This window comes from Rhododendron vialii, chromosome 6a, assembly GCF_030253575.1.
Source record: "Rhododendron vialii isolate Sample 1 chromosome 6a, ASM3025357v1".
In the NCBI taxonomy this organism is placed as follows: domain Eukaryota; kingdom Viridiplantae; phylum Streptophyta; class Magnoliopsida; order Ericales; family Ericaceae; genus Rhododendron; species Rhododendron vialii.
This window is the reverse complement of record NC_080562.1, coordinates 2670471-2689403: the sequence shown is the minus strand read 5'-3', so window position 1 is coordinate 2689403 and position 18933 is coordinate 2670471. Positions and strand designations below refer to the sequence as shown.

Sequence of the window (18933 nt, the reverse complement as noted above, 5' to 3'; positions counted from 1 at the left end):
GAAGAATTCCATGAGGCCCAATAATAGTAGGTGGACTTGAAGTTAAGATTGTATGAGACAGGGTGCACGTGGAGCATATATACATGTGCCACGAAAGTATTTCCTGTTTTATGTTTCTAATCGTAATTTCTTTTATTTTGGCTTTTAATTTGTATTTGGTATCGCGTCCCTACAGCTAGACCACTATATAAACTCGACTGCACAACCAAAACCTTCGAGAAAACTAGCGCGACCACACTAATCATGGCCCCCCACTTACGTCAGTGTATGTACTCACCCGGTGAGAATTCAAATCTTAAACCTTAAGAGGTATTCCCAAAATCTGGATATCCGTCTGAACCATTGGGCAACCCCTGGATTCTCAACTGTTTTTGTTTCCCATATATATGCAAATAACTATCAATAATACTTACAACTACATGTTTATATATTTGAAAATATATCTATATTGGAGTGTGTCTTTCAATCTCCTCTTCGTTTTTAATTGAACATCAAACCCACCAATGCTTTTATAAACCGATGTTTTCTCAAGACAGTGATGTATATGACCGGTGATTTAAGTTTGAGTTATCTTTTTTTTTTTTAAACGACAAAGAAATTCATTAATCTTTGAAAAAAAAATTACAAAAACTAAAGGGAACAAGGAAAATTCATTAATCTTCAAGTTTGAATATCAAGTTTGAGTTATTTGCGTTAAAAATACTTCAGGGGCATATCCTTGAGTCCTATGTACGTACGTACATTGTGATGATGATTTACATGCATCGGACAATTTTAGACACATCCATTATGGGATATAGTATTTTGTAGAATACAACCTTAAGAGAAAGCCAGAACCTAATTTTTTCCGTAGTTGATAGTTATAATACTATCACACTTGTAGTATTTTGCTTTATGATGCCTCTCGTGTGAATAGCCTAGGAGGAGGATCCTTCTTGTTCTCCTCACATCTATGGTTCGAATACTGGGGATCTGTCCCAATCATGATTGATTCATTTAATTTAACATATCACATCACTAGACATTCGATCGTGCATGATTGGAATTTGGAACTTTTATTAATAGTGTTGATAAAAGAATCAAATCCCTCAATATTGCGCTCGTGTTTTATGCATTAAGATTTAAGGGCTCGTCATCGATTTGTTATTTAAAAAAATAAACCGACCTTGGACAATTTCAAAGCTCGTTAAATTTTCAAATTAAGTTTGAATAAGCCATATATTACTCAACTCATTCAATTTGTGATGTGTAAAAAGAATTCAAAACTTGAAAACGACTTGATGAAAACTTGTTTGAGACCAATTCGCCTAACTTGTTTGAGACCAATTCGCCTCACAAGCTAGTCAAATTTTGACATATTTTTTAGTAGCTTAAGGTTTCGATCGGCTCGTTTATCAGCCTTATCTCCGAACTCGTCTAGCATGGGTTGGTGGCTGGTTGCCTCGTGTTCTAGGCATATCTTACTAAACTGTTATTATTAAGCTATAAAAGGGGATTAAGCATTACTTAAGTTTATACTAATTTTTTTCATTTAGTTCTAAAATCTGATTAGCCTTCTGTGGCTTAAAGTCATGCACATAAGTCATATAACAATGATCTGATCAGACCATCTTATCTGTCTCTCAATATTATAGCAATTTCCAACCAATGAAATGACTTGCCGACTAAAAATCAGCTGGTAGGACCATTTTTATTCAAATAATGTCTTTGTCACAAAAGTGGGCTTTCACTTCCCTTGTCTTTTGACTAATCATATTTTTAATGCGCATACACCATATTATTAAATGATTAAGAGATGAATCCTTTGCGGTCCTTAATCTGGACCGTCCATTGCTGCAATCTATGACTTGGATTTGCTCGGAGACTCCAAAAAGAAAAGAAAAGAAATGAAAGTAATTGACATAGTTTTTTTGGAAACCCTTTGGAGTCTAATCCGGTGCCTGGCTTTTCGTTTCGTTTCGTTTCATTTTTTTTTTTTTTTGGGTGGGAAATGCAAGAAATACATTATTAATGAACGAGATTACAACCTACCGTTTGCATCTAACACATTCAAATCAAATAAGAGTTTAACCTAGCGATAAATTGATCTGACGATCAATTCAAATCTATTTCTTTTGGTTGGATGGTTATGTATATCTTTTCCAAAAGCTATACATGATACTAATAAGGATTTTGATTTTTGCGCTTCACTTTATTTATGAAGTTACTAGTAACTTCACGTTAAAAGTGGAGCGCCATCAATAAAAAATGGAGCGCAAAAATCAGTTTCCTACTAATAAACGTACAAAACTTTGTCGATCGCGGAATAGTATGACTTAGGTAAATAGACGCCACACAGTGCTGAGATTAAAATTTATAGTAATTATTCAAAATGTACAATAAATGGAGGGAGAGATTTTTATTTTTATTTTTCCATTCATTAATCCTAATCTGCTTTATCCTAAGAGACTTGGGGAGAGGGATGGGTGCTTACGGAAATCGAACCTTGCCGATGTGCATGAAAATATAAGGAAGACACCAACTGCACTCCACTCCACTTGCAGAGTAGCGGAGGGAGAGATTTGAAAGTTATTTTTATGACAGATTAGCTTGCTACATAAATTAGGGTCGAGTGGAGTCCAATTTTAGAAGGTATAATTAGCCTCCATTTGGCATTTTGGATTACAAACTAAGGATTCGTTTATTTGACGGGACTAACAATGAACCATATATATTATATTCATTGGGTATTTAATCGAATCAAGTTAATAGTGATGAGATTAATAATACCACACCTGTTATATTCACATTTCGTAGATTATATATTCGAAATTACAGTTGGTGTTCTAACTTTGTAATAGGGTGACATCAATATGGCAAGAGCATGATACCAATTCATGTTGCACACTAGATGATTTATTATTCAGATGGAGATCTTTTTAGTGATCTTTTTCTTATACTATTTAGATTAATAATACAGTCTCGTTTAGCTCACGGAATCACTCTCCAAAAATAACATACGATATATTGATACGTATGAATAAATAAGTGTGTATATATATACACACACACAAATATATGATGTGTGTGCGTGTATATATAGACACCAAGCTTCTACTAAGGGTGCCCTTAACTTGTTTAAATTAAGGACTTCCCCTTTCCCGATCAAAATTTGATGATCTGAACCATTCAATATGTGCAGAACGTGATTTTAAGTATACACGCTAGAAATTGGCAAAAAAATGACCAGGAAGGGTTTGATCCGAACAGTTTGTCATAAAAATACATTTATAGTGTTTTTAAGAAAAACTATTCGGATCAAGCCCTTTCCGGTCATATTTTTTCCGATTTCTCACATGTACCCTTAAAATCAAGTTTTAAACACATTGAACAGTTCGGATTATCAAAATTTTATCGAAAACAATGTTAAACTCATGAGCTCCTTAACTTAACAAGTTAAGGACGCCCTTTGCAGAAGGAGACTAATATATATATGCATGCATAACGCATACATATAAAGTATAGATATATGTGGATATGAAAACATATAAACATATGTCAACTAGGTGACTAGGTCTACATTTTAAAGTTTCATCATAGATGACACAAATTAATCACACAATGAGCATATAATATACGAAAAACATCTGGTAGTGATAACAGCATCCCCATTGTAATAAGCAAATGGATATGGATAAGTAAATTTAACAACAATACTCAAAAAATACCTCACATTGTAATAAGCAAACTTACAAGTCTTTTAGCAAATAACCAAATTCTACCCATTCCATAACCAAACTTAACAACTTTTACCAATAACCAAAACTCAATAACTCAAAAACACCTCACATTGGAATAATTTGGTGTGGTCGGGTGCATAATTGAAACTCGTTTGCGATTGGACAAATGTGCATTGTGTATTGTGGGGTTTTTTTGGTTAGGGATGCAAAAATAACCAATGTAGAGGTAGAGGTTGTTAAGTTTGATTATGAACTAAATGGATAATCAAATACTGATGCGGCACATTTTGGTTATTGGTTTTGATATAACCATTGCGGATGCTCTAATACCAAAACTGTTTTTGTTGGTGCCACAATTTCAACGCATAAAAGTCTTGTTGGCACATGGTATAAACATTTTGTACATTAGAATTTTGGCAACAACAAAAATAATTTTGGCATTATAATTTCCCAAAACATTAGAGATTTATATTGCTAATCAATCCATGATGGATTGGGTGGGCACCATTTTTGCACGCAAGCCATACTAGCAAACGAAATAACATATATCCAATCAATTTAATGCCCCACTTTGTTACGGTCCCACATTACACTTACAAACAAAGGGGTTGCCCCAGTGGTTCAGGCGGATGTCCAGGCTTTGGGAGTACTCCTCAATGTCTGAAATTCGATTCCATTGGATGAGTACTCTGAAGTAAGTGGGAAAAGTTGAAAAAGTGTAGTAAAAGTTTTTTTTTTTTTTCTTGTTAAGTGGAAAAATCAACAGAGAGGGGAGACGGAGTTATGCAAGTTCAAAAGATTAAAACAAAAAAAGGAAAACAGAGAAATTAAATTGTATTTTCTCAAGCGGTATTTTACTTTCATGATGTTTAAAAATACAGCATAGATACAAAAATATGTGTGGATGTGACTGCGGGACAAGGGAAGTAAATATCATCCCCACCCGATTTCCTTATCCGATTGAGGAATACGAACCGGATGGGGAGGTTCGAGGTGGGAGCGGGGCGGGACGAAGAAAACTATCATCCCTAAACCAGACTGGGGCCCGCAGAACCATCGTAGTAGCATTGATCTATCATCAATCTAATCGGTCCATATTGCATGGCCCATGAGATTCCAAATTCCTATGAATATGCTACATTGCTTCTGTATATATTTTCAGTCTCTCGTTTTCCCATTTCATTTCTCAGTTTCCATTTCTTTCCGTTGCATTTTATATGTACACGAACACGAAATACGCGTAAGCTCGCCTAAAAAAAAAAAGATCATGAGATAAAATACAGCAACAAGGGAGTCCGCATGAAGAGTAATACAGTAATTCACTACTATTGAGCACTGCCCCATATTCTTCCATCATCAAGTAATGCTACAAATGCAGATATATATTCGGACCCAGATCTAGACAAAGATGTGTTCGGACCCTTCCGAAACACATGGACTCCTGTAATATATATGTGAGACTCACACATATCGAACAATCAATTTGTCATAACATGATTTTAAACACATCTATGTTTAAATTTTTGCACGGACGTGTAGGTTCGAATCATTTTCTCTGGAGTGTCATGCTTGCGTGTGCCGACAAAAGGATCCGAGGCATCACGTGACGGTGACGGAGATGCTCCATATATTCCCATAAGCATTGGATGTATTTTTTTTTCCCACGTGAGAGAGGAATTTACTTGGACGATGGACACCCTGCGCATATAAAAAGGGCATCAATTGACAACATCTCCCCAGCAGACCTTCCAATTCCCTCTCTTGTCTTTTGTCCCCTTTGTCTGGCTGCCCACACCTACATTATACCCACAATCTCTCGACCAACCCAATCCCATCTCTCGACCAACCCAATCCCAATCTCTCTCTCTCTCTCTCTCTCTCTCTCTCTCTCCAATTCAAGAAAAAAACAACTGTAGGGCAAACAAAACCCATTCCTGTCTTATGGAAAACCACCACCTCCTCCACCAATCCCAGCCGTTGAAATCAAGATTCAAGCGGGTTTGTGTATTCTGCGGTAGCAGCCCGGGCAGAAGTCCGAGCTACAAGCTCGCTGCTATTCAGCTAGGAAACGAATTGGTATCATTTCTCTACTCCTCACTCCTTACTAATTAGAGGTCCCGTTTGTTTGACAGTACTAATTGCTTTTACGAAATATATAATTTCATCGAGTTAGCAGTGATGACATTAATGATACCGTATCCCTTGATAGTGTATCCTTTATGTATCTTCTTTTTTTTTTGAACGGCATACTCATTAGTATATATCTCGGACTCAACATATAGTACAATCCGATGCTCATATTGGTCAAATAAACGGGCACACTTGTTAATATCTTCACCGCTAACCGCCGAAGTTTTTTTTTTTGAGGCTTTGAAAATTTGGGTTTTTGTAGACGAATTTCAGTAGGAAAAAAAACAAAAAGATTGATAAACAACCTCGGTGGTAGCAGAGTGGAAAACAGGGGATCAAAAGGACTCTGTTCTTGGTATTTCTTCTGGGTTTGGATCAAAAGAAATGCTAGGTTCCCAAACAACTTACCCAAAAAGTATCCCGAAACAAGAAATCAAAATTCCAAATCAACTCAAAAGATGATTTGGACCCTTGATTTTCCTTTTCGGGGTACTTCTTAGGTAAGTTTTTTTGGATGCCTAGCATTAACGTTGGATCAAATGGTGTTAATTGAAGTGAATTAAAAATACTGAGATTGATTGAGTCTGATAATTCCTGCAAATTTTTTATTGATTAGTAAGATTATCGTGTTGTGTATTTTATGGAAAATGGTCAAGAGTGTTTTACTTTATTATGAGGACCATATTGTTAGTAATAATAATATGGGGGCAGGTGGAGAGGAAGATCGACTTGGTGTATGGAGGAGGAAGCATTGGCTTGATGGGTCTCGTCTCCCAAGCTGTCTATGACGGCGGTCGCCACGTGTTAGGGTACCTCACTTTCTTTTCTCTCAATGAAAGTGTTTTTTTGAGACTACATGGTGTCACCGATCCCTTCATGCTCGTTCTTATGTGCTTGGGTCCGAAGTCAAGCTGGTCAACTAGCTCGGCCTCAGAACCTCGGGCACACGTAGCCGAATATGAACTGTTCGGTGGCACCACATTATGTACCGATGTAGAATCACTGTTGCAAGAAGTCCTTTCGCCTTTCAATCTCTCATTCTTGACTCATGTGCTTGTTTTTCCCTTCATTGGGTTTTGGCAGGGTGATTCCGAAAACTCTTATGCCCAGAGAGGTACTAATTGATTGCATTTATCCCCTAAGGATTTATAATTTTCCATCAAGTGTTGTATAATCTGAAATTCCTAAAATGGAGGCTTTTTGTTTTTGTTTTTGTTTTTCTCTTTGTGCAAGTAATTATGGTGCTTTTCACGTTTTAGATAACTGGTGAGACTGTTGGAGAAGTGAGACCTGTGGCTGGAATGCACCAAAGAAAAGCCGAAATGGCTCGCCAAGCCGATGCTTTCGTAGCATTGCCAGGTATTCCCTCCCTCCCTCCCTCTTTCTTCTTGAGAATATGAAAGTTTCATTCATCTAGAAAAACAACTCAAATAGATCAGAATTTCAGAAAGTATAACTTTTGTTCTTGTTTACTAGAATTGTCAAAGCGGTAGATGCTGTGGAATCTCCTATAGATGGCTATGTGATGCGGAGAGCAATATTCTCAAAAGAATATATGAAGTAGCTTTATCTGTATATCCATTGATGACCAAAAATTGCACTTCCACCCTCACTCCTATCATTACTTTTGCCTTTTCTAATACTTGAATTTTATGTCATGGATGATATACATGCACAAACAAAAATGCCCGTTAGTTCCCTTTGCTCGGTTCATAAGGTAGCAGCTTCAACCTCCACTATTATCATTCACTCTCTTACAAAAGCTTAGAGTAGTAGTATAAGATTTCTCTTGTCAAAAATTACAGACTTGAAGTTCGGGTTCAAAATCCTTTCTTAACGTCTTGAATTGGATCGCGGTTCAGAGGGTACTGGCATTTGTGCACATTATCAAAACAAAGATGATTTTCAAGTTCTTCCCCTTCCATTGTGTGTATGAAATTGTTTCAAAGGCTGATTTCGTGCACATAATTTCATCAACATAGGAGGATACGGAACGTTGGAAGAGCTCTTGGAAGTCATCACTTGGGCTCAACTCGGAATCCATGACAAACCGGTAACTAATTATCTTGATTTTATTCTACGAGTACAATTTTATTTAACTTTCTTTTTAAGACCAATGGGTTTTCTTTCGCCCTTGTACTTCATCGACGCTGCCTCACTCGGCACTTAACGTAATTTTTTCCTTCTAAGGTTGGAAAATTTTCAATTTTGTGTAGGTGGGTTTGTTGAACGTTGATGGCTACTACAACTCGCTGCTGTCTTTCATAGACAAAGCCGTTGATGAAGGCTTCATTGCCCCCTCCGCCCGCCACATCATCGTTTCTGCCCAAACTGCCCATGAACTCATGTCCAAGCTTGAGGTAGACCACGAGCAACTATTTCAGTACTGCTCTTGGAGTGCCGCCACGTGACCTTTCAAGGGCATCTACCACTGCACATTCACGTGGGGATTAGGGGTAGGAATTTGAACCCTAAGAATGTGCATGTGTGGTGGCGGAGCACCACGTAATAATTTTCCGGTAGACCACACAAATCCACACGCACTGTGGCACAAACAAAATCACTTGTCTGCGTATGATCGAAGGATCTGAGCCGTCTATTTTGCAAATTTACTTTTGTGTGTAGGAGTACGTACCGAAGCACTCTGGTGTGGCATCAAAGCTTACCTGGGAGATGGAGCAACAACTTGGTTACACCACCAAGTCAGATATAGCCCGTTGACGTAATTCAATCGTTGATGATGACCGTAGATTCGACCTGGCTAATGTTTCTCATCAAACAATACATCCAACCACGTAGATGCGAGCTCCACCGGATCATTCCACTGCAGTGACTTCAGTTTCTACGGTGGACTAACTATGTGCAATTCATTAGAAAATGAACCCCTTGAGCCGTTGTTTGTCAATCTTAGGGCATCAGAATTAATTGAGTTGGGTGTAAGGTGGCTCGGACACCTGATTTCAAGAAGAAAAAAAAAATGTAAAACTCATTGAGTTGTTTCTTTTCTCATCTGATTTTTTGAAGCTGAGGCTGACTAGGATAAACAGTGCATAGCAATTTGATATTTTATTTTCTCATATGTCAGGTGTTTCTTGTTCATGTGAATTTTTTTTTTTATGTAATGTCGGTATATATATATGAGATCAACCGGGTTTGTACAAGTATTCGACTCAACTTATGTCATGTATAGGAATCATGTTTACATGATAGTATATTTTTAAGTCCAAACTTGTCATTCGGCTCATTACATCATGTCGATTGTCGTGGACTATCAGAAATCGTCGAAGTGAATTTTTCTAGAGTAACCATAACGGTTAAGTATTGGCTACGAACTATACAATATAGTGACTTAGCTTCGAATGTTTCCCGTCACGCCTTTTTTTTCCCAAAACAATTTGCTGTCATGCTAAGAAGAACCCATTTCATATGCAACGATGCCAATGACTCTTCTTTTCTTCTTTTTGTTTTCTGACATGAAAAAAGAACTTTCACTAATGACGTTTTACTAACTAGATCTAGATGCAGGTTAATTAGCCCGCAAGGCATCTACTCCTACCAATCTTGTGGGAGTACTTTTTTTGTGGATAACAACAATTGTAGTAACAGATGAAAAGGAATGTCGGCAAGACAGCAACAAAGGCAACTGTTTAGAATTGCAAAACTGATCAAACAAGATGGACAAGAGAGATAAGGATGGAGGAGGTGGGTCTAGGTCTTTTCCACTAAGGAAGTTTGATTGATTGAAATTGCAGAAAGACAACCTGACATTGACCAGTCCAGAAGGGGCCTTAGACCCTGTTCGTTTTGGATTTTGGGATTTGGAATTCTCTCTCTGCATACGATTTTTAATAAATTTTCTCTTAATTATTATTCTCATTTCTCTATCTATGCCTCTCCACTCATTACTTAAAATCTCAAAACGAACATGGTGTCTTACAGATGTCACCTGTGGGAGAAAAAAAAAAATTGAGTGAGACAGTGGTGGAGGAGGGTGAGTGCCACTGCCCTCCCTCTGCCATTATAAGGTGTAGTGGGGCTTTGTAGATAAGAGCATTGGGACAATGTGTACTAGATAACTTTTGTGCAAGTATAAAGGGGATGCAAACAAGTCGAACCGAGTCGAGTTTTGTAGTACTCAAGCTCGGCTTGTGAGCCTAAAACTGGAACACGAGCTAAGCCCTTTACGAGTCGAGCTCCATTCATTTACTAAATAACCCTCTATAAATGAATCGAGTCTATACAAACGAGCCGAGCTTTGGGGTTTTGAACTCGGTTTGTTTATTAAACAAGTCTAAAACTTGAGCTCAGCTCAAAGCTCGATTACTAAACGAATCAAACCAAGCCAAGCCTCGAATTGCTCGTGAGCAGCTCAGTTCTTTCGCGCTAGGGGCTAAATTTTGGGTGAATTCTAACTTGCTCATTTTTTTCTAATACAAAAGTGATTTGTTCATATGTCAAACTATGTTTGATTACACTTATTCTGGCATAGATGATCTTTTTAGTGAGGTCTACATTGAAAGATGCTGATCATTTTCGAATCAGAATACGCTCACAAAATTGTAAAACTGGACTAGACTAGACCATAAAAACCCCAACCAGAGCTCAATTCTTGTAGATAAGGGAATCCAATCCTCATTACCAAAATTCTTTGTACCTCTGTACCGGTGCGTTTTCGGTCATGGGGACAGTGTGTACAAGTAAAGTGGCGCATGTATATATTTTCAAAGTGGCGCATGTGCTGATGTGGGTATTGCACATGCCTTTTTAGAAGTTTCTGTTTGGACCAAAAAGAGGTGGGGACAAAAGAAAAGCATGTTTTTTTTTAATTAGCCTTTGTGTTTGTTTTTTGTTGGAAATACCTTCTAGTCTAGGGTTAACAGTATCGTGATACTGACCATGTGGGACTCATGTTCGATTATGCAACATGTGTAGTAGTAGTAATAACTTTTTTCTCGGCCCACCTCACATCTATCATCTTAAGAAAGTGATTGAGAAACAGGCAGTTCGTGTTGTTGCTTTCTGGGTTGCTCCGAGCGGTTTGCTTTTGTGATGATCTCTCCCACGTCCGTGTTGAATGGGGATAGTAATGTCAAGAAATGTCAATGTCCCCTTATCGGCTCGTGCAAGTCATCGCTTTGTAGGCTAGCCGGGTATGCCATTGTCGTGTGTATTCTGTTTCATGTAGCCCTGGGTTATTTTTGGAGATTTCAGTGTTTATTTTCAGGCTTTAGTTCTCCTATTCTTGATGTCCTGATCTCTGTAAGGCGTGCATGTTATAGGAATGCTGTATCCAATGCATCCAAATCAATGGAGCGTAGTTCATAGTAGGTACGCTCTGACCAGACCTAGAACACTCGTGTATGCAAAACCGGACAATGCCAAAACAATGAGAAGAGGAAGACGATAGACACCACAGAAAACGGTGTCCAAAATAGGTTTTGGAACTCTTTTTCGGTCCATCTTTTGGCACCGGTTTATCGCATCCGATCCAAACAGAGCAAATCGAAGTGAAGCCCAAAGTGGACCTAAAAGCGCCCTTGCGCCATTTTGCTCTCTCACACGGTGATGCCACTGCAAAGCACACCATCGTTACACCTTTGACTTTACTCCTCCTTGATTCAATTTACATTCTCAAGCTTTGCTAATAAGCATCGATTAGCGTATCACTGGATTCGCTGCTACACAAAAGAAATGACACATAGATTTCATTAACGAACACACTCTACAATAAATGGAGATACAAATTACCAATTTCACTGTGTCAATCAAACCATTCTAATGCAACCTCACAACAAGAAGAGATAGTGCGTACAACTGCATATACGATACAATCAACCGTGTTGTTTTTTAAGGCCACCTTAGGTGAAAGATTGAACCACTGAGGAGGTGGTGATCAAACCAGAAAGAAGGCCAACCATAACCGCACTGTTATACGTGGTTGGTTCCCCCTGCATTGAATTGTTCCGTGAATCAACATATGTCTCGTTTAGGAAAGGGCCACCCACAACTGCTCCAACCGCAACGTTTGGGTTCTGGTCAGTTGAGTTGAGCCACTTCCAACCGGTTTTACAACCTGTGGTTGCATCTTCTGGAATTGAGGCTCCCCTATGGTGTACGTATTCTGGGTATTTATCCCCGTATCCCACAAGATAACTCATCTTCATCGGATTATCGCCCAAGATATAATCAACCTAGAAAAAGATGATGCAATGTTAGAAGACTACGTTTCGATCATGGATTTTGTGGGGTCTTTACGAAGAGAAAGGTAAAGCAAAGCAAAAAGAGAGGAGGCAAAAAACGTATATTCACGAGTCCATTTCATTTCATTTACTCACCACAAGTCCCTACACACATCGGGGATCCAAAAAACAGGGTAAATGGAGACAAAAAGCACACCTGCGAAATGGCAAATTTTCGAATATCTGATGGCCCATAGGATTCTCCACCGCAAGATAGTTTTGCAGTACGAGACGTGAGCATATAATCACTGTAAAGTACAGCTAAGAATGAGGAAGCCACCGGATGCTGTAACGCGTTCCATTCGCTGACCCATATCAGGCCATCTGCATCAACAGATTATGGTGGTGAGTCATGAAGATTCCAGGACTAAACTTAAGTAATTTATTTAAATGTCAACATTGGATAAACCTCATGCCCCTGTAAGGCTTTATACGATGACCCTTGGTTTGACAATTGATATTACCACAATTTAATGGTCCATTATGTAAAATGGGATTAGGTGACACACTAGATATGGACGGATTAGTCCACCGATGGCATGTGTCTGTGAATTGATAAAAATGATCCTGCAATGCTCAAGTAAGATCATCCAATTGGTTTTCTCCCACAACTCAGACTAATTCCACTTCTAAGTGAAACCGTTAGTGACGGTCCATTCCAATCAACCAGAGTTAAAAACATGGAAATCGACCGTTGATCCAATTTGAGTACCTCTACAGGTTTTTCAAAATAACAGAAAGAGCAATGAGAAGAGAAGAAATTAAGCACAATTACTCAAATAGTATCAGGGAAAAAATGAGCTTACTATCTGTTCTGCTTTTTGTGGCTGATGGAGATTTTGGCAAGAGCCCACACATGACAGCCTCAGCAGTTTTTCTGTACTTGTTGAGGCTATCTGAGTTAGAGGTGTCTTTCTCACCGAAAAAACTTACTCTGGACAACAATACCTGTATCAAAGTCGCATAAGTGGTTACTCAGTCCAAAAGCAATGTGTATGCCAATTCTAAATTGCATAACCGGATATTCAATAGCTTTTTTTTAAACTGGACTGTAAATCCCTTTCGTCTAAAATCAACGTCTATTCAAATGGAGCCTAAATATGTTCTAGATCGCATATATTCGATGCAAAAACTTTTCTTGAACAATCATGTTCTACATAGCCTCAAATCACAATGGAAGAACGTAAAAATTACATCAAATAAAGTATATTTGAGGTCAAAAATAATCTAACATGCTTTAACAAAGTATACTTAGATAGGCTTTAAAATCAATTTTTTATGATATATGAACATATACCTGAGTTCCAGCTAGTTTGTTATCCCAACTAAACCAAGTTGGACTTCCAAACTTAGCAAAATCATTACCATTTTCCCCAGTCACATACTCAAAATACGATTTATCCCCGGTAGCATGATAAAGCCAGCTAGCCGCCCACAATAGCTCATCTTCATAACCTGTTGAATTGTAATACGTCTGGACCTCAGGAATGCTCTCACTGTAAGAACCCCTGTGTTTGTCGGCAAAAGTAAACAGTTGTTTTGCATGCTTGAGAAGGGTGCTTGAATAGGTGGAGTCGGAGGACTTGAAAACCAGGGATGCCGATGCCATTGCTGCTGCAGTTTCAGCAGCAACTTCGGTTCCAGGAGAAGAAGTGTTTACTTGTATGAGAGGCCTTTTCTCTGTCATGGCCTCAGGTCTTTCCCAACATCCGTGGTCTGTTTCAGGGTCACCAACCTGAATAAGAGTTTAAAAAATGGTAAAAATGTGAATTTATTGGCCTAGCTTAGCTCTTACTAGGATGTTTTGAGCAATAAATTCACTGGTGAAAAATCTATCGAACAGGCAGAACCGAGTACATCCATTGTATATATTACACATTTCCCATCTTACATATTTCATGTCCACGCAAAAGAAATTGGATTTCTTACAAATTTACAAAACTCAAAACAATAGAACTATCTAGACACTTTCAAGGGTTCTTGACATGCAATCCTCATAAATCACAGGCAGTTTTAGTAGATATTTTGCAAGTTAGAAGCTTTAGAATCTAGCAATGTGACCTTTCGAACTAAGAAGCATGGAAACATCAACCGGCCTTTCGTTGCCATGTCCGACACTTGCCAGTCATATGTTCGGGGAGGTCAAAATGCCTATGGTAATAGAGCCAAAATTTCATAAGATGCTTAATTCATGATTGCTTCTTTATTAACTGTTGATTTATATGCTCATGTAGATGTTTTCAGTTTTTTATCCTTATTCAATAGAAATAATATTCTGAATTCGTAACAAACCTATAACATAGGCATAACTTCTACTGTACGTATCTGTGAACTAATTTATGAAAAACCAGCATGTCTGCATGGCATCAGAGTCTCGCGTCCATATCCATGTTAGACAGCGATAATAAACTAATAAAACATGACCATCAGGGAGTACAGTCGTACGGATGTAGGTTACAAATAGATAAGTACAGTTTATAGAAATAGAGATCAAAGTGACCTGAATATAGAGCACATTCTCTGAAGGATGAGCTTCAATAAGGTAGTCAGTGATCCACTTAAGAGAGTCTTGAGCAGGTTCCAACTGATCAACAGTTTGCATCTGATCCCCGTACTCAAGAATTGCCCATGACAACACTGTGGCTGTGAAAGCCAATGGAAATCCAAACTTTATATGATCCCCAGCATCATACATTCCTTTCGAAAGATCCAACTTTGCTTCACTACCATCTTTAAGAGCCGAATCGCCTCTCCATGATATCTTGTTATCTACCAACTTACCAGCTGAAAAAAAAACCCAAATTAACATTTGAACCCATAATCAGGAATCCATTATGAAGAAATGTGCCCTCAAAATTATGTTATTATTATATAAGAATGATATTTTGTTGTTAATATATGAATACAAGTGATTTGGTCCCCCGCTATAAGATTTTGCGTCTGTCATTATGCTAGGTGATCACCCATTTCATATCTAATCGATGTCAGACTGTTATCTTACACCCTTTTCTCACGTATTCATGTGTAGTCCTTTTGAAGTCTATAACGGTACCCTATCTTTCAGTCTACTATCGTGCAACTTTTTTGTTGCCTCTATTACTATGATGTGTGAATTTTGAGAAGAAATGAGACCAATCTTGATACCATTTAAAACCTTTAGATCAAACTCAAAACTTAAACTATTAGGTGTACATCACATTAAGCAATCACCCGTCCGATATCCAACCAATGTGGGACTATGTTATCTAACAAATGGTTTATAAAATATGTACTACAAAGGATCTATCCTTGCGATGAGCATGGTAGTGAAGTTCAACATGTAATGTTAATGTCGCAGTCTATATGAGCTACCCAAGCTAGGGCACGACGGGCTCTTTCCAAAGCTCTACAAGGAGATCGGTAATCTGTGAACTTTTTGCTGAGGTAATAGAGGCCCTCCTTCCAGATTCGTCATCTTGCTCTAGTATGTTTCCATGGAGGACTGACAAACTATAAGATACATGAGCAACGGGGTCGTATCCCATCCAGTTTCTTCCAACCAGTCCGGTCCAGATCGGAACCGTTTACTTAATAGAGCTCGTCGAGAACATTGACCATGCCAATAAATAATCAACAAACCGTCATTTTTTACTTCTTCTTCTTTTGAACAGAATTTAACGAGGGGAAAACCCCAACACATATGGCTTGAGGTACTTACGGGTATTCATGAATCCATCTTCAAAAGCCATTAAAACAGAGCTCCTCAAAATCAGTTTTTCAAAATATTTTTCAGATTACTTTTGCCAGAGCACAGATCACAAAATGAAAAGAACCAATAAATTCACCTCCTCTACGTACATTTTCATAAAATAAAATAAAAAATTCAGAGAATTTCCAAATCAACAAGTAAAATTGAAACAGGGAAAAGCGAAAAAACAAAATTCGCAATGACGAGCAATTGATCATGAATTTACCAAAACCTGGAACGCAAAATAAATCGGAAACATAAATACAAGAAATGGGAAATCGTTAGGGGAGAAAATCATACATTTCTGCACGTCAAAGAACTGCATTGCAATTTTCAGAGCATCGCCATATTTCTTCTGAACTTGGCCAGGAGGCCCAGGAACAGGGCCCAACTCGGGCTCAGAATTCTGGCTCCTCTTTCTCACTGTAATCACAACGGCAATGGCGATTACAGCTGCAACTAACAACACAAGGAACCACCCACAGAACCCTTTCTTCCTCGAACCCTCCCCCATTTTCCAAATTCAGCAGGAATTAATCGGAATTTTGAAACAGAGAGGGGTAAATGTGGAAGAAAAGTGTGGGATACGGGACAATGCGAATTGGGATTGGCCTCTGTTTGATTGGAAGCAGAGGGATGGATGTGTTGTTCGTCTTTGAATGTGGTGGATAATGAAGGTGGTGAAAAAAACCACCGACAAACGGGAAGCCTGCCGTATTTTGGGTTGAAAAGACGGGAATGCCCTCTGGATTTCGTGGATTTGTTTTTGGTTTTGTTGGATTTTCTGGGTTTTGGATGGTTTGGTGTCGTTTTAAGCGTGGGCCAATGATTGTGCGAAGGCAGTAGTCAATTCGGAGATTCGTGCGGGGAGACCAGAATCTTGACTGTGGTAATGTGGGATAATAAGCAAAAATTCCGCCCCTTCGGTGAAATTCTCGGACCCGGGATGCTGGGCAGAGGTGTTGAGCGGATGATCTGACAGTTTATCTCGACAATCGACGGCTCAGATCTTAATTTTAGCAACGGGCAATTAAAATTTTGTATTGAAATAAACGATCTGATCAGCCGCTCAGCACCGCTGCCAAGCACCTCCCCCGGGCAGCATCTCTCAATCCGAAATTTCTCTCTTTTGGGATTTGCTTCTTCTTCTTTTTTCCCGGTTATGCTATTTGACAATCCATTTGTGTGTCAAAAAGGCAAGAAACAAAAAACAGTAGCATAGTTTTGATGCACTTTTAAATAGAAAATTGTGTCTTTTTTTCTTCTTTTTTCTACCTTATTGACAGCTCATTAGGCTGTTATTAGCATTTTTCTTTTTCTTTTTTGAAAGTGGATCGGCTCTCTTTCAAATAAGTGATTATTCAGTACTTATAGAGCACTCGATACTCTAACGGCCTCTATCACCACACATTGATGTGGAATTCATACACTGAATCATGAAATTGTGTGAATGTATGGTGGCCAGTGAAAATATTTAGAGCACCATTAAAAAGTGGCGGTGCTCTAAAAGCACTTAATGTTTTAACCCTTCAACACCCATCTATGTGACATTTTATCTAAATCATTTACTCATCGTTAGAAGATGAGCGAACATCAATGAGTACGTTGGCCAATTAAATTTTGTTTGATAAAGTGACCAGGCTAAATTAAAAGACACGTACATATTTATCAAGCACATTTCACAAAATAATTGATACTATAAATCAATATTCAATCAAAATAATTTTACCTAGCATTGTTCTAAACCTACGTCATGAACGATTGGATCATGGTTGTAGGCTCACGATGGAGTGCACGGATACTATTGTAGGAGTAGTTAGTAACTGAGTGCGTAGGGGAGCTATCTCTTTTTCTAACTATAGTGATCTAGTGACACCGTTATGTGGTGCCATAACACTCTTCAATACTATACATTCATGTCGGACTTATACTTTCAGTTGTGAATAACTGTTTGGTGTAGCGTTAAAGCACCACACGACAGTGTCCCGAAAGCAATCAATAATGTTTCAACCGTGCTGGTCTAGAAAAACAGTAATTGGTGAATCACCTTTGGGACTATGCATGTTTGAGTGAACCAGACGCTTATTAACCATCCCACCGACGAATTGGTTGGTTGGGATTGAGACCACTCATCCATAAACTTTTGCTTTCCCACCACCTGCAATTTATATACTTGTCAGTTGCCAGTGGCTTGGCCAGGGGTAATATGGTAATCTTATAGAATTTCAGAAAATTCAAGGTAGCGTGACAAACAATTTATGAATTCTCATGATTCATTACCTCTCCGTTACTTTCTTTACTTTTCTTCCTTTTTGTGTTTTTACTCTTTAGCTGCATTTGCTTGTGTTTTTTGATGGGGATGGGAGATGCTGCCTAGCATCTCTCGGTTGAGGAGTACAGATGGGTTATTTATCTCGATAATTAACGGCTCGAATCTTAACCGAGCGAGTAATGGAAGGGTCAGATTTGCATGCACCAAGATTTGATCCAAGCCATCCATTTAAATGAACGGCTGTGTTGGAATTTGTCCTACATCGGTAATTATCTCCTCCAAAATTAGTATATGAGCCTAGGCGACCTCTCCACTTTTTGCGAATTAGTTTGGAGATTGGTTTGGAGTTGGATGTTTTAACATGGTAATTTACAATCCACACTCCACGATAGTGGTCACATGTGATAGACCTCAAACGCGGCTGCACGTGGGAGGGAATGTTAAGAAAATAGAGTCCCACATTATTTGGGAGTGAAACCGCTCTACACCCATTCGGCAGAGGCATTAGTAAAGACGTGTAATATAATCTCTCCTTCCGGTGATTTTCGTCCACTTTTTTGTAAAAATCATTCATGAGAATATAACCATCAATTTTTTTTATTTTTTTTTTGTATAAGCAACAATTTTTAATCAAAATCAAAATATGGGTAAAACCTTCTAGAAGGCACTTCGGACATTGATTCAAACTTATATACGGCTTTGTTCTCTTGAACTTAACTTTAATTTAATTTAAATTTGAGAGTTTAGTTCTTATTTGAATTTTTTTCGCATTTATTAGTTTTGCGCCAAATTTTTATGGGTTTTTGATTCGTCTTGACGAGAGAAATCGGAAAAGTAATTTTTTTT

General features: G+C 38.3%; 2 protein-coding genes across 3 annotated transcripts; one reads left to right on the top strand and one right to left on the bottom strand.

Annotated features, from left to right (window-relative positions):
• Positions 1-5580: 5580 nt before the first annotated feature.
• LOC131330241 (probable cytokinin riboside 5'-monophosphate phosphoribohydrolase LOGL10) lies at positions 5581-9023 on the top strand. 2 transcript variants are annotated; one of them, XM_058363749.1, is made up of 7 exons: positions 5581-5795; positions 6561-6658; positions 6933-6963; positions 7109-7208; positions 7832-7902; positions 8066-8209; positions 8475-9023. In XM_058363749.1, exons 1-7 carry the CDS (start codon positions 5661-5663, stop codon positions 8568-8570), a joined length of 675 nt encoding a protein of 224 aa, XP_058219732.1. In that variant the 5' UTR covers positions 5581-5660; the 3' UTR covers positions 8571-9023. The 2 variants fall into 2 exon arrangements, with proteins under 2 accessions (XP_058219732.1, XP_058219733.1); XM_058363750.1 differs by having other exon boundaries at positions 5582-5795; positions 8066-8305.
• A 2493-nt stretch (positions 9024-11516) lies between these two features.
• On the bottom strand, positions 11517-16595 carry LOC131330240 (endoglucanase 10-like). The gene is made up of 6 exons (XM_058363748.1): positions 16116-16595; positions 14589-14872; positions 13386-13823; positions 12895-13036; positions 12246-12412; positions 11517-12040 (listed from the first exon to the last, which is right to left on the bottom strand). The coding sequence occupies exons 1-6, from the start codon at positions 16327-16329 to the stop codon at positions 11708-11710; spliced, it is 1578 nt and encodes a 525-aa protein (XP_058219731.1). The 5' UTR covers positions 16330-16595; the 3' UTR covers positions 11517-11707.
• Positions 16596-18933: the final 2338 nt, after the last annotated feature.